General features: G+C 37.0%; 2 protein-coding genes and 1 long non-coding RNA gene across 6 annotated transcripts in view; 2 read left to right on the top strand and 1 right to left on the bottom strand.

Moving 5' to 3' along the window:
• LOC139956286 (receptor-type tyrosine-protein phosphatase T-like) overlaps window positions 1-7749 on the top strand; it is a 58906-nt gene extending 51157 nt beyond the window's left edge. Inside the window, exons 31-38 of the mRNA XM_071955191.1 lie at window positions 259-381; window positions 864-963; window positions 1683-1762; window positions 3026-3160; window positions 3816-3947; window positions 4614-4747; window positions 5446-5581; window positions 6462-7749. Of these exons, the coding sequence (XP_071811292.1) occupies window positions 259-381; window positions 864-963; window positions 1683-1762; window positions 3026-3160; window positions 3816-3947; window positions 4614-4747; window positions 5446-5581; window positions 6462-6539 (918 nt within the window). The 3' untranslated portion in view covers window positions 6540-7749. The remainder of the gene's footprint in view (window positions 1-258; window positions 382-863; window positions 964-1682; window positions 1763-3025; window positions 3161-3815; window positions 3948-4613; window positions 4748-5445; window positions 5582-6461) is intronic.
• Window positions 227-12854, bottom strand: LOC139956302 (uncharacterized). The gene is made up of 3 exons (XR_011789363.1): window positions 12773-12854; window positions 3228-3288; window positions 227-345 (listed from the first exon to the last, which is right to left on the bottom strand). It is a non-coding gene; the product is annotated as an uncharacterized lncRNA (long non-coding RNA).
• A 9586-nt stretch (window positions 12855-22440) lies between these two features.
• LOC139955968 (uncharacterized) overlaps window positions 22441-27752 on the top strand; it is a 595985-nt gene continuing 590673 nt past the window's right edge. For all 4 annotated transcript variants that reach the window (XM_071955175.1, XM_071955174.1, XM_071955173.1 and 1 more), the window contains exons 1-2: window positions 22441-22711; window positions 26395-26727. In XM_071955175.1, the coding sequence (XP_071811276.1) occupies window positions 22615-22711; window positions 26395-26727 (430 nt within the window). In that variant the 5' untranslated portion in view covers window positions 22441-22614. The remainder of the gene's footprint in view (window positions 22712-26394; window positions 26728-27752) is intronic.

Raw genomic sequence — 27752 nt, 5'->3', positions numbered from 1 at the left:
AACCCAGAGACTCCAGGTAAATTGTTGAGTTGGCAGGTCTGTGGTGAGGATTGAAACTTTCCCAGCACTGGTTGCAGTAAAAACAGTTATCACCTTGTCAGATTTTTGATCTGTCTAATTCATCTAAAATATATAGTTGTTTCTTTTTTCCATAAACATAATTTAACATCATGATTAGTTTCCTGCAAACATTTCACAGAATAATCAAGGTATTTCATATTTCTTTTAAGTTTTACTTTCTTTTTGTCCTATGTATAGTTACAATACTGGTTCCTTTATGAATGTCTGGTCGTAGCTCTGTTGTCTCATGAGAAGAAAACTTTGGCGGATGGCATAATGATGAATCTGACACAGGAAGATGAAATAACACAGGAATATAAGGTGAGGAGAGATTAAAATTTATAGTTAGCTGTAGATGGAGCTTATAATTTTAATCTGCAGATGTTTAATGTAATCTAACTGCTTAAACAGAACAATGTAACCTCTAAAAAGTTTATAAAATTTATCTGTCTTTGAAAGAATATACAGCTGCTAGAATCTAGACATCAGATCCTCATGCATTTATACATTTATACAGTGGCTCTTTAGTAGCTATGTATAAATCAGTTTGTTGATAGCCTTAGTTCTCTGGTTTTGAATGTTTCGTGGCTTAGAATACATCTGTAATCTTTATAAGTTTTCATTCCTACATTTTGTATTTCCAATGATGTCTTGTGGTCCTTGTTTGGTATACTCTACTCACAAATATGAAAATGAGAAAAAATGAGATAAGAAAAGTAAGGACATATTTTCACTCCTTTAATCAATTGTAATTCAATTAACAACAACTTATTAAGCTTTCAAATTGTTTCACATTTCTGAAGGTTTTACAGACTTTTAGATGTTATTCTGTCCAGCGCAGTTTCCACATAGGCCAGCAGCCTGAAAATGTTGGCAAGAACCGATACTCTACTGTCTTACCTGGTGAGTGCTCCAGTAGATGTTATAGCAAATGTACTAACTTAGTTCAGATGTCCCACTGTGTGGAATTACATGACTAACATATAAGCAACATGACTAACATGAACAGTGTAGGGAATGTTGCCAAAATGATATGTGTTTGATCACAGGCTTCTTCGCTGCTGGACAGAAAGTTGGAAAGAGCAAACCACATTGATGAAGGAACCACACACCCTAGTCTGGACTAAGAAAGGACACTTAATTGTTAGCTAGGCTACTGAAGGCCAGAGGATTGGGTGGGAGAAGGGGTTAGTAGTTCATTCGGCAAACTCATTTGGTACTCCTAGTAGAAATGTTTACATGCTGCAGTTGGCCATTGTTCAAGTACTGAGTGTTTTAGTCTATTCGAATATAGGTTTGTGTAACTGAAATGAATTGTCAAAAATATTGATAGTTTAAAATTGGTGATGTAGCCCTCACAATGTTCTTAAATACAGTATGTGAGTAGAAGTGGCCTATTGTATGAATACTAAACCATGTAGTCAAACTGTTCATATTAGTCTCTTCCAAATTTGATATAAACCTGTTACAAATGAGATTTTAATAATGCAAGACATCTAGCTATGTATGATAAGACACTATCTACTATCTCAACTACCTATCATTTACAATAGTGACTGGCTTAGTTTTATGTGCCTCTTATCATCAAGAACATTGTTAAATGTGTATTGTTAATGTTTCAGCTGATTTTGCACGTGCTGTCCTCCAGACACCAGGAAGTTTACAAGGCTACACAGATTATATTAATGCCTCTGTGGTAGATGTAAGTACTATATATAGAGTTGGCAGCTATAATGCCTCTGTGGTAGATGTAAGTACTATATATAGAGTTGGCAGCTATAATGCCTCTGTGGTAGATGTAAGTACCATATATAGATTTGCCAGCTATAATGCCCATTTGGTAGATGTAAGTAATGTATACAGAGTTGGTAGCTGTAATGCCCTTCTGGTAGATGTAAGTAATATATAGAGTTGGTAGCTATAATGCTCCTCTGGTAGATGTAAGTACTATATACAGAGTTGGTAGCTGTAATGCCCTTCTGGTAGATGTAAGTAATATATAGAGTTGGTAGCTATAATGCTCCTCTGGTAGATGTAAGTACTATATACAGAGTTGGTAGCTGTAATGCCCTTCTGGTAGATGTAAGTAATATATAGAGTTGGTAGTTATAATGCTCCTCTGGTAGATGTAAGTACTATATACAGAGTTGGTAGCTGTAATGCCCTTCTGGTAGATGTAAGTAATATATAGAGTTGGTAGCTATAATGCTCCTCTGGTAGATGTAAGTATTATATACAGAGTTGGTAGCTGTAATGCCCTTCTGGTAGATGTAAGTAATATATAGAGTTGGTAGCTATAATGCTCCTCTGGTAGATGTAAGTACTATATACAGAGTTGGTAGCTGTAATGCCCTTCTGGTAGATGTAAGTAATATATAGAGTTGGTAGCTATAATGCCCCTCTGGTAGATTTAAGTACTATATACAGAGTTGGTAGCTGTAATGCCCTTCTGGTAGATGGAAGTACTACTTTGGTAGCTATCATGCCCCTGTGGTAGATGTAAGTACTATATATACAGAGTTGAAGTCTTCCAAGCTTCACAGACCTATTAAAGGATTTCAGCCTATTTATTGCCTCCTTCTCATCTTCCTCTCTCCACCTCTCTCTCACATGTACAGGTCATGCATTGATCATGCTCTATTGAGTTATCCCTTCCTTGCATTAAATACTGTTTGATAAGAATTCTTTTTTGATGATCCAGCAGTAAACCTACACTTCCCTGCCTCTTATCACCCCTACCATCCTCCAGTTACCCCCTACCGTCCCCCTGTGCCCTCCGCCTTGCCAAATAAAGTATTGTTGCATTACCAAAGAATTAATTTAGTATGAAAAATTAACGGTGAAAATGAAATCAAAACTAAACCAAACTGAAATGTGAAATAATGAAATGTTAGTGGTATATAAAGTTGAAATGGTAAAGTGTAATTGCTATTTTGATTATTAGTTGGTTTAATCCATCTCTTAGAGTTGCTTCAGTAAAGATGCCTTTATTATGACCCAGTCACCTCTTCCTACCACTGCTGAAGATTTTTGGAGGATGGTCCATGATTATGACTGTGCTGCTGTTGTCTGCTTGAACCAAATGGATGAAAATGATGAAGTAAGTATTAGTGTAGGCTGAAGGTTAAGTATATGAAGTAAATAACTAAGGAACTAGCAACACTTACGTCTGTCTTCTGCTATTAATTTCTGGAGGATGATCTATGATTATGACTGTGCTGCTATCATCTGCTTGAACCAAATGGATAAAAATGAAAAGATGAATTATACAACAAACTTAAATAAGACAATATTTCACATTCTTCACTTAAAAATCAAACGTTATGAATGGCAACAAGTATTGTGCTCCCTTAATCCAATTGCTGTTGATCCCTATAATGAGCTTGCTGGCTAATCTTTGATATGAACCAATATCAAGGCTCACAAACTGTCAAAACTTTGACAGGGTGAAATGGTTGCTGAAGCCTTGCCCTGATACAAACCAACTATCACTTTGTTGCCCTTCTAATGCTGTTCATTATCTTCATGCCATTTTTGAAAGCAGGAAAGGTTGATTTTTATGTTACCACTCCCCCTTCACCAAATGCACACTTGTTCACCACATTGCCATTCAGTGTTCTACAGGTTGTGAGATAGATAGCAAATTTGACTACATTTACAATAGTTTTACTCCATTATTTGAATAATTAAAAACCCACCACCAGAGTTCCTTTTTGGAACATATAGTATAATTAGTGAAATTTGATCATCTACAGACAATTTGCTCGTACTGGCCAGACAGTGGAAGCAAAGAATATGGCAACATGGTAGTTGAATGTAAAGATACAGCAGTGAAGGACAAACACTGCTCACAATGTAAGCTGTCTGTCAAATGCCTGAAAAACAAGGTAAATTGGTTAATCTGTGATTAAGTTTCTGTCTCTTTGTTGTAGTATTTATCCTTGTTTGCCTAAGATAGTATATCATTCTCTTTATAAGGATAAAAATCCTTTGATTTAGAATTAACATGTAATGTAAGAGCCTATATTGTCTTATGCAGGGATAAATATAGCCTTTGATGTAATGTATGACACTATATCTCCCTTGCCAAGGATATATATATATATCCTCTTCATCTACAATGTATATCCTATAGTTTGAGGTTGCAAATAAGGCCTGTTAAGGAATGATTGTATCTTTGTTTACAATGAATGAATTAATGGGTAGAAATTCCTGGAAATGTAATAGCTATGTTATAAAGGAGTATCATTATAGACCATTTTTGAATGTCCTTCTTCAGATAGTGTAGTATTTTAATAAAATCCTTTTGCTTGGTTTCAATATTTTCAAGTGAAGATAAAATTGTGGATTTTGGGTTTTCCATGAAAGTTTTATAACCAAGCATCAACTCATAAATCTGGTGCAGACCTTAAATGGTTATATGGTAAATTTCTGTAATGCTTATTGATCAACTTCAATTTGATAGGCCAACATCAGTCTGTTGGAGTCTGTGGATAGCTAATCCATGTAACCATGTGTGGGAATATCCTATAAATCTTGATTAATCTTCACAGAGAGTGGTGACAGTGGATCACTATCAGCTGATTGAATGGTCACAGGATTCAGATCAGACTGATGGGATTATTGAACTGATTGGAAAGATAAAACCAATAACAGAGGAAAAGAGAACTATTGTTGTTCATTGCATGTAAGTTATATAACATACTCAAAACAGACATAGGCTATTGCAGGTTGTAATGCCAGTAAATGTATGCCCAGGTAGTGATTCAATATACATTACATGTTAGTTTCTGAAATATAGTAAATCACCACAAACCTTGCTGCTTATACCATGTATTTTATATGAAATATAGTAAATCACCACAAACCTTGCTGCTTATAGCATATAAGTTATATGAAATATGGTAAATCACCACAAACCTTGCTGCTTATAGCATGTAAGTTATATGAAATATAGTAAATCACCACAAACCTTGCTGCTTGTAGCATATAAGTTATATGAAATATAGTAAATCACCACAAACCTTGCTGCTTAAGTAGCTATTATAGCATATATGTTATATGAAATATAGTAAATCACCACAAACCTTGCTGCTTATAGCATATAAGTTATATGAAATATAGTAAATCACCACAAACCTTGCTGCTTATAGCATATAAGTTATATGAAATATAGTAAATCACCACAAACCTTGCTGCTTAAGCAGCTATTATAGCATATATAAGTTACATGAAATATAGTAAATCACCACAAACCTTGCTGCTGATAGCATATAAGTTATATGAAAAAAGCTGACCAATTATACACCTCATTTATTGTTTTTTTCAGTTGTAAGAAATGTTGATTCACAATATAAACCAACATTTCATTGTTTTTTGTCAAAGGGATGGAGCCAGTAGATGTGGTGTGTTTGTTTCCGCATTATTGGAGATATCTTGTATCAGAGAAAGTAAAACACGGAGGTTGCTTGAAACAGTTCATAAGCTGAGTGGACAGAATCCACATGTGATGAAGTCATTGGTGAGGTTATATATGTAATAAGGACAGCTGTATTTTCCATTTAATTTGAATTGATATGATGTAGTTTGAATTGATGTGATGTAGTTTGAATTGATGTGATGCTACACGGGTCACTTTTAGATGTGAAGTAGTGTGACCCAGTTTGAGGTTGATACAGTGTGTTTCAGTTCAGTGTGGTGCAATTATAATTGAGTATTAATGTGATGCAATGTGATTTGTTTCATTGAGATGCAATGTGATGAAGTGTCAGTGTGATGCTGTTTGATATAAATCAAGTACTGGGGAGCAATGGAAGATGACTTACTTTTCATGACATACAATGTGATTCAGTTTCCTTGTGATGCAGTGAATTTCTTGCAGTGTAATTCGTTTTCAGTGTGATGTGTTATTATATTTCAGTGTGATGCAATGTGATTTTACTTTAGTGCGATGCTATGTAATGTTATTTCAGTGTAACTCATTTTCAGTGTTACTCAATTTGGTGTGATATCATTGTCATGCTGTATGATGTTACTTCATTGTGATTCTGTGATTATATTTTAGTATAATTCACTTTGAGTGTGATACAGTGGAATTAAATTTCAGAGTGATGTTGTTTGGTTTTATTTCAGTGTGGTGCAAGTAGATATAATTCACTTCTAATGACTTGTGATGTTATTCAGCTTAATATTTATTATAATTGATTGTAATTCAATGTTATGATCATTCAATATCTTGTTCAATTTCACAGCTCTACCTTTCTGAGTTAACTATTTTATGATTCAGTGTTATTTAGTTTTATCGTCCTGCATTGTGTTCCAATCTTATTAAGATTTACTCTTTCCTTCCATCAAATAAAACATGGTAAACTTTTGTATGTCTTCTGTTTTGCTTTCTATAGGATGATTATCATCTTTGTCATCATCTTGTTAAAGCTGTTCTGGTTGAGGATGAAAGCAAGTATCAGGAAGTGATATAATTCACTCAGGAATGTTGGAGATCTCTGAGGACAGTCTAAATGGTTGATCTTCGTCTTCCTCTTCGTTACGGTGACACATCCGCAAAAAGGGACAATATCTCACCACACACACGTCAAGAAAGTAATTAGTTAAATCTGACACGAGTACTGATATGAGTGACAGGATTCACAGAACCACTGGAACTACTAATGAGGTCTGAAGGCAGACTATTCCAATCCCCAATTGTATTTGGAAGAAAACTATACTTATAGCAATTGGTACTGGCATACAATTGGCAGAAATGCATATCGTGCATGTTCCGACTCCTACGCAGAGGCTTCCTGAGGCAGTCAATAGGAGTCTGAGCCTGACCATGGATGCCCTTAGCAAATAAGATGATTCTACTTTGCCTGCGCCTCTCTGCCAAGGGCACCAGGTTTAGGTCCCGTAAAACAGATGAGACAGAGCCAGGCTCTCTTGAATAATCTGAGGCGATGAAACGGGCTGCACGCCTCTGAATGTTTTCGAGGTTGTGCTGCAAGAAAGCTTGGTGGGGATCCCAGACAGAACTGGCATATTCCAATACTGGCAGGAGGAGACCTTTATACGCAGAGGTGATATGTCTTTGATAATGAAATACCAATTTTATGATGACATTGGGTCATATGTCAAGACATTTTATCATATGACAATATGAAAACTTTGTAAACAAGCTTACAGAACATATCTAGCATTGGTTAGGGACTAGGCATAGCTTGGTTGTAGGTGCCCCTTAATGAGTACTACACTTTGTGCATTTCATGTGAGGTCAATTGGAGGCAAAATCTGAAAACCTTGTTGGTGCCCCTTTGCAACAAACCTCTTACTCACTTCAGAATGTTCATTCTCCTTAGTGAGTACTAGAACTGTGATGTGTTTTGATATGGTCAAATGTCTGAAAACAATGTAAACATGTACTAGATGACATCTGTTGTCACACTAGGAGCCTCATGGGTACGTCAACCTATGATACATACTAGATAATATCTCTGTCACACTCTGAGCATCATGGGGTCAACCTATAATACATACTAGATGATATCTGTGCCACACTCTGAGCATCATGGGGTCAACCTATGATACATACTAGATGATATCTGTTTTCACACTCTGAGCATCATGGGGTCAACCTATAATAGATACTAGATGATACGTATTTACACTCTCAGCATCATGGGGTCAACCTATAATAGATGATATCTGTGTCACACTCTCAGCATCATGGGGTCAACCTATGATACATACTAGATGATATCTGAGTAACACTCTCAGCATCATGGGGTCAACCTATAATAGATGATATGTGTTCACACTCTCAGCATCATGGGGTCAACCTATGATACATACTAGATGATATCTGTGCCACACTCTGAGCATCATGGGGTCAATCTATATAACATACTAGATGATTCTTGTTTGGCAGTTAGTTGTCAAAATATTTCACAGTGAATAAACAATGCTGTATATTTCATTCAGTAGTTGCAATTTTAAAGGGGGTGATGGCAGAGCTGATATTATAGCTTAATTAGGTAAAGAAAATGTCATACGAGACACAAGACTTCCTTCTGGATATTGAAACATTTCGGAATTAAAATTGTACATTCCATATCAATGACTCAATTGTTGATGCCTTTATCATGTAAAGAATGTAAATTTAGTATAATAATGTAATGGTTCAGGGAGTCTCTGATATTATGATTCTCACTAAATTATTTGACAAATTTAACTCAAGTGGCTCTGCATCACCAGGTAGTTGAGTGAAACATTTTATGGAAGGAATTGAAAAGCCTGGCTTTCTGGTTTACTGTGGCTTTCTCATTCAAGCTTCTTTCATGTTTTAAACTTATTGATTCATTGTTTGTTGAACGTTCAATATTTTTAATACTATGACATAAACTGATTACATCGTGTCTTTAAATTCAAAAGCTATATGCAGCTTCTGTGTATATTTATATAAAATAGCCACATAACTAAACCTATGTAATCTACTACACGTGTTTAAGCTTATATTTGTAGACCAGGATAGGTTGTGTTCATATATTTCATGTTTATCATTTCCCAAGTTTTTCCATCTTCCTTTGTTCAAATTTAAAGGTATTTATAATCACGAGGAAATTAAAACATATGACCGTCACTGTTGTTATTACAACTATAAAAATAAATTTAGCCCTTTGAGAAATATAAATAGATAAACATATAATCTGTATATTTTGTGTATATTGTGTTTGTTGTGTTCTTTCAAGCAAGACATCACTACAAGTACTACCATCTGTGGTTATTTCTTTGTATATATATATATATATATATATATATATATATATATATATATATATATATATCCATATATATATATATATATATCCATGTATATATATATATATATCCATGTATATATATATATATACATCCTAATATACATCCAAGGACGACAATAGTCATAAGCATGGGTGATTGTTAAACTAGGAATGATTAGAACAACCAGCAACTTATTAGTGAATATTTTTAACTTAGGGATGAATAGAACAACCAGGAATAAAAAGTAAATAGGGATTTGAATAGCTCCAACCCATAGCTCGCTACATTTCTATTTAGGTCAGCATTTGAGTCTTTAATTAGGAGACTCTCTTTAATCTTCCTCCTGAACCACTGGGGTTCATTACCAATAGTGGCACAATGGTAAACAAAAGTAGGCAGATGATGTTTATGACCAGTACAATGAAGGTTAATAGCGCCTTTCTGACCACCAAAGGAGCTCATCAGATGTTCGTTGAACCTATCCTTAAGCCGTCTATTGGTTTCTCCGACATAAAAGGAATCAGTCTGGACAGTTAATCCTATAAACAAAGTTGTTGGCATAATCTAACTTATCTTAATCTAACTTATATGACAATATACATATCAAAATAATTTTTCTGCAACAGAAAATCTCTGCTCTGTTCAATTTCAAGGATGCTTATGTATGTTGGTGTATTCTCTTTAGTGTCCGTTCTGTTGGTGGGGTTTTTTGCCTTTCATCTTTTAAACTCTGAGTTACAACTACTAGTGTTCCACTAGCCTCAACATATATATATATATATATATATATATATATATATATTCATTTGCCTTTGTCGTTTACCTCCATTTCATTAACATAAAGTCTGTTCAAAGTATCTCTTTCGAGATCTGGCTTTAGGATTCAGAAATGATTTTCGAGTTGGTTATCATCATGTTTGATCTCTAGAGTAAGGCAAAATATGTCACCAAAAACAGAACTAGTATTGTTCGATACAGGTGACAAACGCCTACAGTGGAATACGACTTTCCTTACCGGTTTCGAACCTGGATATACAATCAGCGTCCATAGCCTAGTTGTTAGGGTGTCCGCGTACAGAGCGGGAGGCCCGTGGTTCGAATCCCGGTGGAGGCTGAAAGTTTTTTCACTGTTCTTGATTTTCCAACTCATTACGATTTTCATTTATATATATAGATAGATATATACAGGGTTATAGCCACGCCGGCCTGCGGCGGCCGGTGATAACTGCCACTCACGCCTGCCGGCCGGCATTGGAAGTGAATAAACAGTCCACTGGCCGGCACAAAAAAATAGTAAAATGCTTGTAACAAATTTATCTTTCCCTTGCCGTAAAACATGATAATAACGTCACCTTTTTCTGTTATTTACCAATTGTAAATCTGAAAAGTAGCAAAAATCACCCTTAAGCGGGCCCCTGGACCCCCGGCCATGAGATGCGAGAGCTTCGCTCGCTACGCTTCGCAAATTTATTTAACCAGCACTCACAATCTCCTAGCTATAACCCTGGATATATACAATGGAGCCCCAATGTTTGGCTAGGTACTCAAGGGACTTTCATGAAGCTTACATACATCTAACAAACCGTATGATTTGACTTGCACTTTCACTTTTGCATATGTGAAAAACACCACATCTGAGCTCTTGCAGGTGAAGTTAGATATCAAATTATATCACCAAACTGTTGTCACAGAAGTTCTTTTAGTAACATTGCACTGATCAAGTTAGTATATTTGTGGAACCATGGTTGTAAATATGATAATGTGGTTACACTCACACAAGACCCTGTTGGCTCAGACTAATTGGGAGGCTCAGACATTCCAGGCCAGTACTTATCAAAACAGCTAGCAATTGTTTAGAGTGCTAAAGTAAAATTGGTTCTGATGACTTAACTTACTGTCAAAAAACTTCATTGTAAGTAAAACTTTGAGAAACTGAAAGACTAAATCTCATTTTCATTAAAGTGTTAAAGAATTTCCGACTAGCATGAAAAAAAAATGCAAATTTCTTTTACTCGTATTAGGGCATCTCATGCAGGACTAGACTACTCAGTTCAGCTCAGTTAATATATACATAGACATACAAAAACAGTGCAGTAATGGTTTATACAGGATACTACCAAAAATGTGTTTATCAAGCTAGTAACCCTAAAGAAAAGGAAAGAAAAAAACAGAACAAAGTAAGAAAGAAAACAAAATGTACAAAACAAAATTGACCATAATATCAATCACGGTACTTGGAAGTTAGATAACTCTGTGCTTGCTCTAGAGCACAATCCACTCTCGTTAGTAAATACTCCAAGAAATGTTTTCCACAAATTTAACATTAGACCAGAATAGAAATATATAAGGTGATATAATTGGAACTCTTCCTGATGGGGATGGCAGGTGGGGGTGTCAGGTCCCTTCTTGAAGCGTGTCGATGTCTTCATACATGGGCGAATGTCTTAAGATTAGGCTACTGCAGTCTTTCGACTTGCCCGCGAGCAATAATTTTATCGCCAAAACAGAAAAATGCAATCTTCTGCCTAATTCTGTGCAATACCCAATATTTCTGCAACGCAAAATAATAACTTACAGATATTCAGTATCTTTGCAGTTATAAATCAATATTTTTGATAATTTGATATTGAAGAGCCAAGAGGATGGAATAAGCTACTGATGTTGTAAATATCGGGAATTGGGAAGGGGGGGGGGGGTACATGTAGCAGGTGTTCAGGCATTTTAAAAATTTGTTGGTGAAGCAGGAAGAGTCTGCAACGAGAGCTGGCAATTTGAGTAGGAAGTACGCTACTTTGCTTAACTTGTTGCTTATAAACATTTAAACTGTGATTGCCGCTGGATTAAATGTTTCATGCTAGTCCAAGCCGTGACCAATTGCGTGTGTATGTCAATAACACAAATAATCATGGTATACACCTTAGTAATGTAACAAGGTGGTCAGGATCCTGTAATGTTGGAGAGAGCAATACCGAATAGATTTGCCTTTAGGAGTACAGCAACAAATTTATTATTCTAACTCATTCTTACCGCGTTCTCCATTTCGCATATCATCACAATGGTCAAACTTCTTAAATAAAATACACTTTACCATTACAGTAAACGGAGTCCCAAACAATACAAACTAATGGCACAACTGTTCAGACGGTCTCTGAATGAGAAATTCCGCAGTAGACGCCGATAATATGGGGATTCCCCTAGTTAATACGCACTGCGCATGCGCAGAACAATGTACAGTAACTGTATGTACATCCATGTTCATGCACAACCTATTGTAATGACTTTTATAGTCTTGGTCTTGGTGTAATACTGCACAAATCGCCCCTGATGTGGCTGTTGACGTGCAGTCCTTCAAGTTTGCTAATGGTGCTGCTGACGTCCCAGCATTAACTTGAAGGAGGCGGTGTTTGGTGCTGATTTTAGATCAGGTGGGAGTGCGTTCCACTGAGGAATGGTGCGAGGATAAAGCGAATATTTATAGCAGTTCTTTTGAGCTTGAGGAATTTTATAATTCAAACTGTGAGATTGATATAATTCAAATAGAGGTTGCAATAATTCTGGTTTTAGACGCAATTTTGCATCCAAGTAAATCACACATGTCATAAATTTACCTCGAAGCACCCTAGCACTGGATTATCATAAGAATAACTAATGAAAAGGCTGCATTAATAATGAAATATAACAAACAATAAGTTTTAGTGGCTACATGTGCAGGCGGCCGTCGCCTCCTGGACCATACTAACATACACACTTATACTTATAGCCTTAGGCCTGCTAATAGTGACGATTTACTTCTATCCTGGTATTTACTACCGTTGAGAGGCATTGACTCTGATTTACCATTAGTTAGGATAGTAACATGTTTTACATTTAATGATTAGTTTATTGTCTGTTAAATGACAATAAATATACATCAACCTACCTGTAAAGTTGGAGAGAGCGATAACGAATAGATATGCCTTTAGGTGTACAGCAACAAATGTATTGTTGTCGCGCGCCCTCTATTAACAAATACTTGATAGTTAAATTTTATATGAGGGTGATAAATCAACCCTGTTACAGTAACAATAGCCACGAGTAAAATCTCAAGGGTCAAAGGTCATCAGTTACCGACCGGAAATATTTAATTTTCCATTTTGTCTGGGAATTATTTGAAGGGACAGAAACCCTCTAGATAAGCAGGCCTTGTCTTTCTAGCATGCCAACATTTTGGGCAAATATAAAGACCAATTGCTCTTCCATTCATTCTAGAGTTCACGAATAAGGACGGTGAATGTACTCCATTATCAATTGATTCATGAAGGGTGCTCGCGTATGGCGGGCCATCAGTCTCAAATCGTGGGGGGAATCGACCTATTTAAATCGACATATACCAAATACCTTCGACTTAAACCAGTTTCCAGCAGCTGAAATTGACTACTAACGATTTAAATCAACATATACCAGTTTAATTCGACATATCATTGATTTAAATCGACATATACCAATTTAAATCGACAGATACCAGTTTAAATCGATGATATGTCAATTTAAATCGGTGTATGTCAATTTAAATCGACATATACCAGTTTAAATCGATGATATGTCAAATGAAATAGGATGTCATTTTAAATCGACATATACCAATGTAATTCGACTTATACCAGTGTAAATCGACATATACCGATCTAAATCGACATATACCAATTTAAATCGATGATGTGTAAAATAAATCGGTATATGTCAATTTAAATCGACATCTACCAGTTTAAATCGATGATATGTCAAATTAAATAGGTATATGTCATTTTTAATCGACGTATACCAATTTAATTCGACTTATACCAGTGTAAATCGACATATACCGATCTAAATCGACATATACCAATTTAAATCGATGATGTAAAATAAATCGGTATATGTCAATTTATTTTTTAAATCGACATCTACCAGTTTAAATCGATGATATGTCGAATTAAATCGGTAGAAGTCAATCTCCTTGGACTTATACCAGTTTTTAGCAACTCAAATTGACATATACGGTACCTATTTAAATCGACATATCATCCGGCGATTTAGCTCACTAACGTATTCCAAATCCTGATTTCGGTGATGATTGACATGTGAAAATACATCACGTGAAGTCACCTGACAAGGCGGGCGATTAATTGAAAATAAACACGAGCGCAGTGGTATGCATGATTTGAGCTTGAAATAGTGAATACTGTAATTGTTAATCCCCTGGGAATGTTTATATAGCTACAGTAAACCAGAACCTTACAGTAGGCCTCACTGCAGAACAATGTAATCTTTGTTTATGGGGTAACTGGAGTAGGTAATTACATCTGTGTACGTACTGCAGGCCTATGTGTATTTGGCTAAGAGTATTCCTATATAGAAATAATAATAATAAACAGTTCTTATTAAGCGCCCGTAACAGAAGTCTCGGGCGCTTTACAAATATAAAAGTCATAAAATACATAAAAAATACAAGTATCTGGCATTTCATTTATTTTTCCATTTCCTCACAATGTTTACATAATAATAGGACTGTGAAGACAATACCATGCAAAGAAAATAATAAGTAATAAATCATATAAAAGAAAAATAATGGAAATTTCGGAGAGAAAATGGTGGAAGGGCTTGGAAGCCGTAGCTTGTACAAGAAGCCCACCAAAAATAAAGATAACAAGTATAAAGTATATGGGCAAGATAATAAAGCCCCTTACAAAGAAGACCTATACCCCCCCACCCCTAAATTAAACAAAAAAGGCATTTTGATAATGTGGGAAATACTAAAAGTCACAGACAAATGTAGATCTATAGATGTTGATACTTGGATAAAAGATGATTTTTCAACTTGAATGAAAATGAATTAAGGTACTTAATATTTCTTAATGTATGACTTAGGCTATTCCAGAAATTAACACCATAACAGACGATGGAACGTTTAAAGACATCGGTATTTATGGGCAATGAAAATAAATGTCCAGAGGATCTGGTGTAGTAGTTATGTATATTATAGTTGAAATTAAAGTAATCATTAAAATTGACTGGTTATTTATTATTAATAGACTTAAAAATAAAAACAGCACAATGGTATCTATGTAAATCAAAAATATCTAGTAAGTTCAGTGAGTTGAATAGTGGTGGGGTATGTGCTAAGAAATCAGACTGTGTAATAACACGGACAGCCTTCTTTTGTAATAAAAGCAATTGCTTTAGGTAGGTGAGAATATGCATTACCCCAAACAATATTACAATAATTAAGATGAGGTAGTATGAGAGTATTATACAAGTTCTTGAGAATATACATTGGAACAAAGTCTTTGATTTTATAAAGGACTCCAACAGTTTTTGAGATGGTAGTTTTAATCTTGGAGATGTGGGAAGACCACTTTAGAGCAGGATCAATAAATAAACCTAGAAATTTTATAACCTCAACACGCTTTAACTGTGAGTTGCCAATAAATATATCTATGTTCTTGATTTTTTTGTGGTTTGGGTGAAAAATCAAGTCAAACACACAGCAAAAGAAGCAAATGACCGCTGACCAGAAAAGGAAAATGGAACGAAAGAGCAAACCAATAAGAAAACCAGTGTCTGTACCTATAACTTCACGTGTTTGACTAAACAAGCCCAGTTTGCATTGAGATAATTGCACGTCATTGACATATCAGTTTTCGACCTTATTATTACACCGAAATCTGTTTGCAAGTAATTGTCCAAAATAACCATTAATTACAATCATGATAAACACTTTTGCTCCCTTGGTAATTAAGGAACTATTTACTTATTGGCCCGCCTTGTCAGGTGACTTCACACGATGTATCTCCACATGTCAATCATCACCGAAATCGGGATTTGGAATATGTTAGTGAGCTAAATCGATGATATGTCGATTTAAATAGGTATATGTCAATTTGAGACGCTAGAAACTGGTATAAGTCCACGGAAATTGACTTCTACCGATTTAATTCGACATATCATCGATTTAAACTGGTAGATGTCGATTTAAATGGACATTTTATCGATTTATTTTATATATCACCGATTTAAATCGATGATAAGTAAAATAAATCGATGATATGTAGAATGAAACTGGTATATGTCGATTTAAATTGACATATACCAGTTTCATTCTACATATCATCGATTTAAATCGACATATACCAGTTTACTTCGACATATCATCGATTTATTTCACTTATCATCGATTTAAATCGATGATAAGTGAAATAAATCGATGATATGTAGAATGAAACTGGTATATGTCGATTTAAATCGGTTGAAGTCAATTTCAGCTGCTGGAAACTGGTATAAGTCGAAGGAAACTGGTATATGTCGATTTAAATCGATGATATGTAGAATGAAACTGGTATATGTCGATTTAAATCGGTTGAAGTCAATTTCAGCTGCTGGAAACTGGTATAAGTCGAAGGAAACTGGTGTATGTCGATTTAAATCGGTATAAGTCGATCTCTCATGATTTGAGACTGATGGCCCGCCATATAAGTCGACCGAAATTGGTATATGACGATTTAAATCGGTATATGTCGATTCCCAACGATTTGAGACTGATGGCGCGCCATACTCGCGATGAGATATGCAATGTGGACTTCCCTGCAGGTATCTTGTTCTGAACAGTGTATATACAACTATTGTTCGCTTCATGCAGCTGCTTAGCATTGTAAAATATGTGCTTTCAATCAGGACGTTATCAATATGAATTTGCTAGACGTTTGCTTTTAGGGGAGGGGCAATGGGAATTGCTTTTCAACGGGGAATGATATTTTTTGGAGAAAAAACTGAATGAAATTCTGGCATTTTCTTTGTCGGGGGGGGGGTGGGGGCTGGCAGATAAATTGATGGGACAATGCCCCCCACTGATCTGCATTTTGGAAAGTAGCCTACCAGAAGGCAAGAGTTTTCGGTACAACCCTCCTCGTACGTGTATGAAATACAAGGCCTGTTTCTTTATTTCCCATAGTGTCATTCCCCATAGGTAATAATGGTTCTTTCCAAACGTTCCAGCCAATGACATTTCACTAGTAAGTAACGATATATCCTAAACTCTACGGCAGTCTAACCACGTAATGGGCGACTGAACATCGATAGTCACATATACTGTCCAAACAAGACACTATTTGCATTTCTTCGACGCTTTGAATTCCTTGAGAAGTCACCTGTAGAGTGACAACAAGGAACTACCTGGTGAAATAAAGGCTGTGATATATTTTCTCTTGTTAATCAAAATGGCTAGCAGTGTGCCTGAGGGTGGAAGAACCACCTTGCTAACCGGGACTTCAATCGTGTTTCTTTTATTTCTGTTAAGCTTCTCTTCAACGATTGGTAATAAAGATAGTGTTCAATTTCTAGGCATAATGGCTCCACCGCGAAAATTCCACGAAAGACGTAGCATTTTGAAACAATATTTGCTTTTTTCTGTAGTACTTTGATTTTCCAGGTAAAAAGTGTCCCACTTGCTCGCCCAAACCCATTACTGTAACACTTCTTGACCACAAGTTGGGTTGAAGCTGAATGAGGCTTTTAATTTGTTGTATTCTTATGGCAGATTGTAGCATAATTACTTACAATGGTTGTCAAAAATGAACAAAGACTTGAAGAGTTTCTATTAATTGTCTGAACTTTTGTAAAGAAACGATGGTAAGGCCTAAACTGTACATGAACCCTCCTGAAACAACAGAGGGTTTGGTTAGCTGGGAAGGTAACCAATTGCCAAATGTTCACAGTGCATTCCCGTATATGAAACCAGATTACTGGCAAACCGGATGTGGTGGGTGTGGCTGGGAGAACAATTTTAAAGTCACCTACAAGCTAAACTAGATCAGCTTTTATGGTAGCCACATCAAAGTAAGTACAATGTGTCAGGTATGGCCACAATAGCAACAAATGACCATCGCCAGTAATTATTGGTGGGAGGGGGGGGGGGGGTAGCTTCGCCAGTCATCAATAATTCACCCCTCACGGATGGCCTAGGTCAGCTTATGGGGTAACCTTTTGAAACCTACTGGAAAATGATGGTTAGGACTTCAGATACAAGGGATGGGCATTTTCCGGAGTTTTTATTGGTGGGGTATCCCTGCCAGACCCCAAATTCCCCTCCCCTCATTGACCTAGGTCAGCTCATGAGGTAACCAGTTGAAAACTACTGGAAAATGATTGGCAGTATTCTTTTTTTAAGGGATGGACATTTCCAGTAATTTATATTAGTGGGGTACCCCTGCCAGTAGACCCTCAAAATGCCCATCCCCCTCATTGACCCAGGTCAGCTCATGGGGTAACCAGTTGAAACCTACTGGAAAATGAAAGGTATCACTTCATATGTAAGGGATAGGCGTTTCCAGTAATTTCTATTAGTGGGGTACCACTGCCAGTAGACCCCCAAAATGCCCATCCCCCTGGTTATCACGTTTCATTACTGTCTGCATTTTGCAGAGACACGAACAAAACGTCACTTGCAAGCAACCGAAAGTCAACTTTTTCAGATGGCCGCACGCGGTTTGGGGCGCATGCGTCGAAACGAATATCGTCTGGTTCACTTTCCTTGTGTTCTGGTTCGATGACGGATCGGAACGTTTCACGTAGGCTTAAAGTTTACGTGATCGGCGGCAAACGCGTATGGGAAGCCATGTAGGACAAACACCGCATAATATATCCGCGTACAAATTTGAATATATACGCGTATAAATTCGAACAAATACGTGTATTATATATTTAGTCAATCATAAGGTATAAATATATCCGCGTATTAATTCGAATATAAACACGAATTAATTCGAATGTCCGAATCTTGACCTTTTATTTCCAAATTTTGATTGTTAAAGTCAAAATCATGACATAAAAAGTACAATAAAAAGGTCAACATTTGACTTTAAATTCAATATTTTAATATTTTAATATCCTTGATAGGATGACAAGAGATTTGTTTTAATTTTAATCTCAAAATTTTGAGATACAAAGTCAAAAATTATGAGATAAAAAAATCATCATTTTGGGATTTGAGGACAACTTTTTTCCTTCCTATGTTCCTATTAAGCCTCCGTCTGTAGTAGACGAACTTCCAGGGGTAAGATTGAGAAGGGTCGCTTAGCTTCCTTCATCCTGAAAAGAGGGCTTTCATGATATTTCCTACTTTTTACTATTTAATTTTAATTTCGCGGTACTTAATGTGGAGGGGTGGGGAGGTTGGGGAGTGATTGCTCCCCCTGGCTAAGTCCATGCACACGTATTAATTCAAATATATATATACGCGTATATTAAGTCATGCTGTTGTCTAGATTTAGTACGTTGGCCAGGGCGTACGTCAATAGAGACTAACTTTGTCATCTCTCATTTATTGAACTGGCGAGGCTTATGTGGGTGACAGCTATAAGACATGCCATGTATGATTTAATACACGTAAGTATTCGAATTAATACGAGGATATTAATACGAGGATATATGCGGTGTTTGTCATATATATGGCTTTGCCATGCACGCGGCGCCGATGCAGCTTTACTGGATTGGAACGGCCGGTGTAATATTCATATATGAAACATTTTGCACTGTTAAGAGATTGCAAAGGATCACTGCAGATGTAACTATAATTATGATTTAAAGAATTAACACGTAATCCATAAGTCCAAGCGGATCTGTTATGTTATAGAACGATAATCTGACGGCAAATTTAATTTGCTCATCTTTTACCGAGAAATATCCAGCTAACATTATGAACAGGTCACTCAAAACGGCTTAAATACGTACAGTAAGCGATATCGGCATGACGCCTCCGGCTCCCCGGCGGTATGCCGCTAACTTGCCGCCGGTGGCATCTCGGCCCTCGTCCGCCGTCGGCCCGCCGGCGGTAAACCGCTCCTTTACCGAGGGCTCACCGCCGCCGGGCCGAAGGCGGCAGGCCGACGTCGGCAAACCGCGTGTTAGCTGACGTCGGCCCACCGGCGGGTATGAAGCGGTTTGCCGCTGCCGAAATGCCGCTGATATGCCGCCGGTGGCCCGGCGTCGGCTTGCTGGCTGGGGTCTTCCATGCCTTTAAGCTAGGGTTCGCAGTAGCAGCGCGAATCGCGCAAGCAGTTCTCACAATCCCGCATAAAATTTGAAGCAGTGCGGGAGGCCTGAGGGTCGCTCACAATCATCTGGAACTTTCCGTACAGTCACTGGCAAATTACGGCCTCCACTAAGCAATTTCAGTACCAGCGACAATAACCTAAAATCCCCACAAATATCCGACCACATGGTAGCCTAACTTCACACTAAGTCAACATAGAAAAATCTAACCTAGCCATCTGTTTATTCGCTCAAGTTGTGTCGCAAATAAAAAATATCCATGAAAAACCGCAATCTTCGACCACATGTTAGCCTAACAACCACATTAAGTCAATGGGAAATGTAGCCTAACCATCGGTTTGCAAAAAAACAAACAAAAAAACAATACTTTGCGTAGCTTTGTTTACATACTCTCTTTGCTGCTATTGTCGCGTGCATGGTAGCTCAACACCAAACGTAGTCAACTGGAAATCTAGCCTAAGCATCTCTTTATTCGTTGAAATTGTGACGCAGTTAGCTAGAACTAAAATATCCATTAAATACTGCAACCTTCGACCATATGTTAGCCTAACAACCACACTAAGTCAATGGGAAATGTAGCCTAACCATCGGTTTGCCAAAAAAAAAATGCGTAGCTTTGTCAACAACTTTCAATTTGCTGGAAATCGGCAGTTGTTTGGAAGGTATGTGCTATGTCTGAAAAAGTGAATGTTGTATTTTACGTACACCGTTGCTGTGGCGATGGATTGAATGTTTTAACTTCGATAACTTTTCAGCGGTATAATGGTTTCGTATTTGGTGGTGAGTGATTTTATCCACACACGAAAAAATACATGATTTAAGGAAAGGGCACCTTCAGCGGAAGTAAACCTGTGTTTTCTATTTCAGTTGATGGGTTATTGATTTTTCGTCATATATTTGGTGGCTTGACGTTATTTGCTAAACGCTCACAACTTTTTGTGATTAAACTTTTAATGAATTTGCTATAAACCTATACGGTCACAGCACTAAGAAGCGGGTAATTGTGCTTACTCTAACCTGTTGAATGCTTACAACCATTTCCGTAAACAGCATATTAAACTTTGGAAAAGAGCCTCCCTAAACCTTTAACAAAGCCCTCGTTAATACATTAAGAGGGGCGTTTTTACTTTTCATTTTCCAAATTAGCCCCCCAAAGCCAAATCTTAATTCCTACCCTGCAGGGAGTGTTTCGTGTGTAAATCCAATTTTCCCACAAAAAAAAAGAAAAAAAAGAATGGGAAGATAACCGAACACGTAGGCTATATCGCATGCTCTATGATCACACGCACAGAGCGCGTCGGTTGGACTTACCTGTTTTGGGAATAATTTTCAGCATTTTTAACCCTATAAGCCTTACCACCCCTATAACAACCCATCAAACTCAAAAAGGCATTTTTGTTTGAATGTTATTCTGTCAAATTAGTGTTGGCATGGATTGAAGACTACTCCAGTAAACTGATAGGGTTTACAATTTACATGAGATACCCCCATAAGCAGAGTCTGTCCATAAATTTATGAGTTGAGATACCATAATGATGGTTGACTTTGCTAAGGGTGAGGAAGGATTCGAATAATAGTAGGGGATAAATAATTCTGTTGACAAAAAGGAAAGCAAAGTGAGAGAGACCACCTTCTACTATTCTGCTTCTTTAAAACAGCCGCCAGGACCTGGGACAGAAATTGTTTCATGATGTTTATTCTTTATCACCTTGTTGCCCTTTGGTATGATGCTAGTTGGCTAGTGGCCTTGCCTTAAAACTTGTGAAATTTGAGGCCTGTTGTTCATGCCAGTATAGGTAATGTCTAATCATAATAGGTGAATTAGTCATGTGACCGCTGTTATACCGCACATACATCAAAAGCTACACTGCCGCAACGGAATGCGGAAAACACAGATAATAGCATTTATAGAAACCGTAGTACCACTCTCAAGTTTTATACGAAGTCCATGCTACCTATTAAAAAAAACAAAACAAAACTTTTCTCTCATTGTATCAATAATCTAAATCTACTCTGCGCCAGATGGATAGTCTCGTGAGCAATCAGTAACAGATGAGGCACCCTATTTGAAATGTCTGGCTAAGACCATGGAGCTATAAACCTGGTTTATAGCTCCATGCTAAGACACTGTGTGTGTGTGTGGGGGGGGGGGTGGTGGTGATGGGAACGTCAGCTGTGACACAGTCACAGTTGCCCTTGTTATATCATAATGTTCCCTGATAGTGATTCAGTAAAGTCAACAGCACACTGGAATATATCTGAAACCCCCAATATGTAAGTCCAGTGGTCCGGAAGCGGTAGCATTGTGAGATCACTCTTGCTCATGTTTTTACTACATTTATTTCCAGGGTTTGTTCTCCTTTTCCCTTTCTTTCCTCTTCCTTTCCTCTTCCTTGACCCTTCCTTGCTCCTTAATCTAAGATTGTTTTATCTGTTTCCCCGTGCGTGATAATGGTTCAGCCCAATATGTCTTTGAAAGTTCGAGCCAATGACGCAGTTCCATTATAACATCCAGTAAGTAAATAGCACACAAGTCACACACACATCTCTATTAACTTACACTGCGATTCTCGCGCAACGGTAGCAGAACAACATTCCCGTAGGGTCTAAACACACGGATCCCCGTACAAGTTACAGAGGGTAACAATCAAGAACTCCTCAGCCTTGTCAAGGCCGACTACCTTTATTCGGGACAAAATGGCTGGCATTGTACGTGGAAGTAAATGTCCTGTGTTGGTAACTGCGACTATAACAGTGTTTCTACTTTTTCTGTTAAGAATCGGTCCTGCATTTGGTAAGTTAGAGAAATGTCACGATTAGCTGTCACTATATAGCGGCAATGACACTGCCCGGCATCGGTAAACTACCATTGACCAGACTAAGCCTAACTCTATTTAAGAGACCTAGGTCTGCTGGCCAATACTGGAATAATGCTGCCATAACTAAATTTGTTGCTTTCATTTACGTTCATGTCCTGTTGTCACCATATGCCTACAAGTGTTAACCATATTGTCTAACAGGCATATGACAACATCTTACAGGTGGTTGGAAAGGCCATAGGATCAATAATAATAATAAAAAAAAAATTGTATTTCAAAGCTATATAAAGGTAGTCAGAATAGGCCCCAAATTATAGCATGCATATATAATTGCTAGAATTTTTCAAAAAGTACTTTCCTATGGGTCTTTACCCTCCAAATTGTTCTCAGACATTTTTAAGGAACACACAAGATGACTGAATAATCCCAGTGAGTAAAAAGTTTCTCGAAGGTTGTAATAAAAACAGTTTAAGAATTTTGACAAAAGGTGACCATAATTGAATATCTAGCATATTTGGGCCAATAAAGCATACCTACGGTAAAACAGGTACAGTCTCTAGGCAAGTGTAGCAAGTGAAATAATTTGAATAATAATTCGTCACCTAGATAGTTGCATTCAAATTAGTATTTACAAGTCAATAATATACTTATCATATAAATTAGTTATAATTCAACTTACAAGTAAACACAAGTACCGTACTATGTTGGGGATATATAATCTACTGATGTATCCTCTCATTCAGGGACATAGCTAAGGCCTGGTGATTGGGGGGGGGGGGGAGTGTAGTGGTTGAAATTCCAACTGGATGGGTTTTGGAGCCAGAAAATTCCGACTGCTGCCTTGTACCCCCCCCCCCCACCCAGCAAAATGTCCAATTGACGAGCTATGATAAGTTGTCAACTAAACATTTTGCAGAAAAATGTCCAATTTACGAGATATGATAAGTTGTCAATTAAACATTGTTAAACATTGTTCAGAAAATTGTTCAATTGCTCAGTTAAAACAACTGAGCAATCCAACATTTTTCTGATTTTTAATAAGATTTTATCTTGTTATTGAAACAATTTTTACTGTAAAATTTAACTAATGGGACAAAGTTTTTCTTCTGTTGATGGCACTTTTAAGCTTCCGTAGATTAGCAGTAAGTGTTTTAATCGTACATCATAGCATGGAGGTAAAAACAGATCATAGAGACAATGTAAATCCTGAACTTACTTGAAGCTAGCAAACAGAGTCAACCCACCCAAATAGCAAAATTAATACATAAATTAACCGAATTGAAGCTGGCAAACGTTGTTCTATTAGGTTTTTTTTTTAGAGTATTCAAAATCATACAAAGTTTTTTATGGTGGAGTAGAAGGATCGCGAGATACAATTTCTCAAAGTGACAAGGAAAACGTGGTAAATATGACTGATTAAAGGTCAATCTTGACCAAAACTTTTAGGTCACTCACAAATTACAAGAATATATGAAAATTAAATTGCGACAGTCGGAAAAATTAGAGTGCGACAGTCTGAAATTCCGACTGTCGCACTCTAATTTTCCAACTATCGTCAATTTTGCCAATATTGGGGGGGGGTTGAGACACCCCCCACACCCTCCTCTAGCGATGTCCCTGCTCTCATTGACTCATAGTTAGATTGGCAGTGGACAGGATGTCCTAGTACCGTACTATGTTGGGGATATATAACCTGCTGATGTATCCTCTAATTGACTCATAGTTAGTTTGGCAGTGGACAGGATGTCCTAGTACTGTATAGCGTTGTGCAGTAGTGCAAATTTCACACAACCGGTAGTGTTGCAACATGAATCTGGGTATCGTAATTACTACCAGGATTTTCCCCAACATTTCAAAGCACTTATAGTTACGAGACTGTCAATGTCACGCATTCAATGGCATAGCCTAGGCCATGAACATACTCTTACAAGCCTGGTTTTCTAACATATACTTTTAAAAAGAAAATCACAAACCAAAAGCACCCACAGCATGCTTCATTCATACTCGGTGTACGATATTAGATTTAACATGTTTGAACAAGGATAAAACCAGTAATCCGTACACATCCAGAAATTGGGAATTCCCCATTATTCCCCACTATTCCATGATGTTGGAATAGGGCAACCCTTCAAATGAAAATTGTTCAACTATCAACAAGTCACCACATGTTTGGAACTTCAGACAAGAAGAATGTAACAAAGGGGCTATGTAATTATGAGATTATAATCTATATACATGAGAATAGTACAGAACTACTTATATCGTTAATCGTCTGTTGTGTTCTCTAGAAAATATACTTTCAATACTGTACAATATCCATATTTTGTAAGAAAGTTCTTCAAAATTAAAAAGTAGCCAAAGATAACTTAAATGACATCCTGGAACCCTCCGCAATGATAAACAAATCCATTTCATTACTGCATTAAATCTCAAGTACCATAAGTCTGCACTTTGTATACCTGTTTGGTACCCTGGCTATAATATACAGTCCCGAGCGAAGATGGATTTAAGCTGGATATAATTCTCCCTGTGGTTTAGGTTCAAAATTTATTAAAATTGTTATAATTATTATATCAAAACGAGGTGAAATACATGTGGAAAGATTTTATACATGGGAACCTTCACAATCATTTTTTGAAGGAAGAATATATAACAAAACTTCTGTGAAAAGTTGATTCGTTATATAAAGGTCTAGGCCAGTACGTACATTGATCAGATATTATTCACACTAAGAACACAGACACCAGAAATACCGTGTTTTCTTTTCTTTTCTTTATTTCAAAAAGTAATACGTCAATATTTTTATTATGTCCGGGATTCCGGGAATGATACCGAAACGCATTTAATAACCGGTTGTTTTCCCACTCCTGGTAGTATTTACACATTGCACTGTGATCGGGACTAGTCAATCCCGGGATCGGGATACCGGGATTCACTTGACTACCGGGATCCCGCACAACGCTAGTAGACACCCAGCAATTGAACAGATGTAGATGCTTTTCCTAATTGAGTATTGAGTTACAATACAAGTGTTTATAGTTACACCCAGCTAAGGACACAATAGCCAAGGTGAAAAAAGCAACATACTTGCAAAAAAACCCAAATATGTCTGTGCTCTGATCCTGGGGTATTTTGAACACCACATATCTTTTACAATATCTGTTTATTAATAACCTTTTTTAATGCAGTTCTATTTGTCTCTTATAGCTTTCAGAGATCTTGTTGGGAGGGAATGGGAGGGGAGGGGGGGGGGCACCTGGAAGGCTTACAACCTTTATCAGTAATACTTCATTGGTTTTTGTCGGTGAATGTTCCAGATTTTCTTTACAATATGAAAATTCATTGGACCATCACACACCCACTAAATTTACTACCCTTGTATAACATGCCCAAGGTGCTGATGATCTTCTAAAATATCACCTGAAGAAAAAAAAAGGTAATCAAAATCAATCTTCCAGTTGACCCCTTTTATAGTGTGTGTAACAGACACTTAGGCCTACTTCATTTGAGGCTTCACAGCTGCATGGTTGTTTTGTGGTGTACCACTAAATGTTGCTTCAGTATCTCAGCACTGTTAAATTATCATTCTGTGAGGCTTCCAAATCAGTTTCTTTGTCAAACCATTATCACATAAATTATTTTCTATTCCTGTTACCAGGTCAGTCTGATCCTCCCTATGTTGCTGTGGTAAAGAGTCCTGTAGCAACCACAGCTTATCCAACTATCATTGAAGTATACACAGGTGATTCCCAGACAGCCAATGTAACATTTGATAAAGCAGTGGATCTTCCAGGATCTGCAGCAGGTTATATGTTTACACTCAATAGTCCTAGAGTACCAGATGAAGCAATGACAAACATCAGCAGTGAACCTGCTACTCTTACCCTACCTACCACCATGGAGACAGCTGCAAGGACTGGTATCTACACCATCACTGTAACAGAAGATGAAAGCCCAGTGGAATGGAGGGTCTTGGTGACCAATGAAGCAGGTATATGAGGGTATTTGAAGTAGTTCTAACATACAACTGCTTGGATATGGGACCACAGTAAATAATTGGGTTCTACACATGCAACATTTTGCTTACTGTAATTTTGGCAGAAATATGAATTTGTTTCAAATATTCATTAAGGCAACCACACCAATTGGTGTTGAATCAATACATACTGCACATAATCATTAAATGCAAATGCAAATGAGCGGGCATGTGTTCGTCACAAGCACAACACAGAAAATATAAATACAATTTCAATGCTGGTTTACTGAACAAAGAGTGCCTCAAAATAACAATAAAAGAACATGGTAATGCAAGCTGGTCAACTGGAAACTGTAATTTAGATGTAAATTAGTGGTTTAGTGGTTTAGCATTGTTGTGTACTGTCGCATGATTCTAAGTAGCGCCACCAGCTCGACCCTAGCAGGTTATTCTATTTGATGGCTGGTCACAATAAATTGTTCTACGAAAATGGCTGAATAAATTAATCGAACCAAAGCCGCGAGTCCATTCGTATTTTGTTAGAATCTGGTTAAATCCGTGGAATCCGACGTAGAAAGACGTCGCAAGCATAACTAATTGAAGTTTAAGAATTTAAAAGAGAACATTGCAAAGAACATTGACATTTATTTGACTCCGCTTACTGTACTTTCCAAAAAGAGTTACATTGAGCTGGTCTGCTACATACTTTAATACAAAAGCATTGTAACATACCTGTCTCTTCCCAGCAATGTTTAAACTTGACATTGTACGTACACTTGTACAGTACTTTATTTCTTGGCCTCTTTCCAAGAATTTTGATCCTTGCATTCTTTTGTGATGTTATTTCACTTAATCTACAGGCAACTTGTTTTACATTTTCAACTACGCAAATGCCATTCTTATATTTCCCAAATATATCATTTTCTGCTTTCTGACCCGGATTGCACGAATAACACTACTAGAATGTTGAAACAAAATAGTGTTGTCCTTAATCGCAAATCCCTACCATATGTCGTTTGCAAAAGGACAAGATAAGGAGA

This window comes from Apostichopus japonicus, chromosome 2 (genome assembly GCF_037975245.1).
Source record: "Apostichopus japonicus isolate 1M-3 chromosome 2, ASM3797524v1, whole genome shotgun sequence".
In the NCBI taxonomy this organism is placed as follows: domain Eukaryota; kingdom Metazoa; phylum Echinodermata; class Holothuroidea; order Aspidochirotida; family Stichopodidae; genus Apostichopus; species Apostichopus japonicus.
This window is presented reverse-complemented; position numbering and strand designations above follow the sequence as displayed.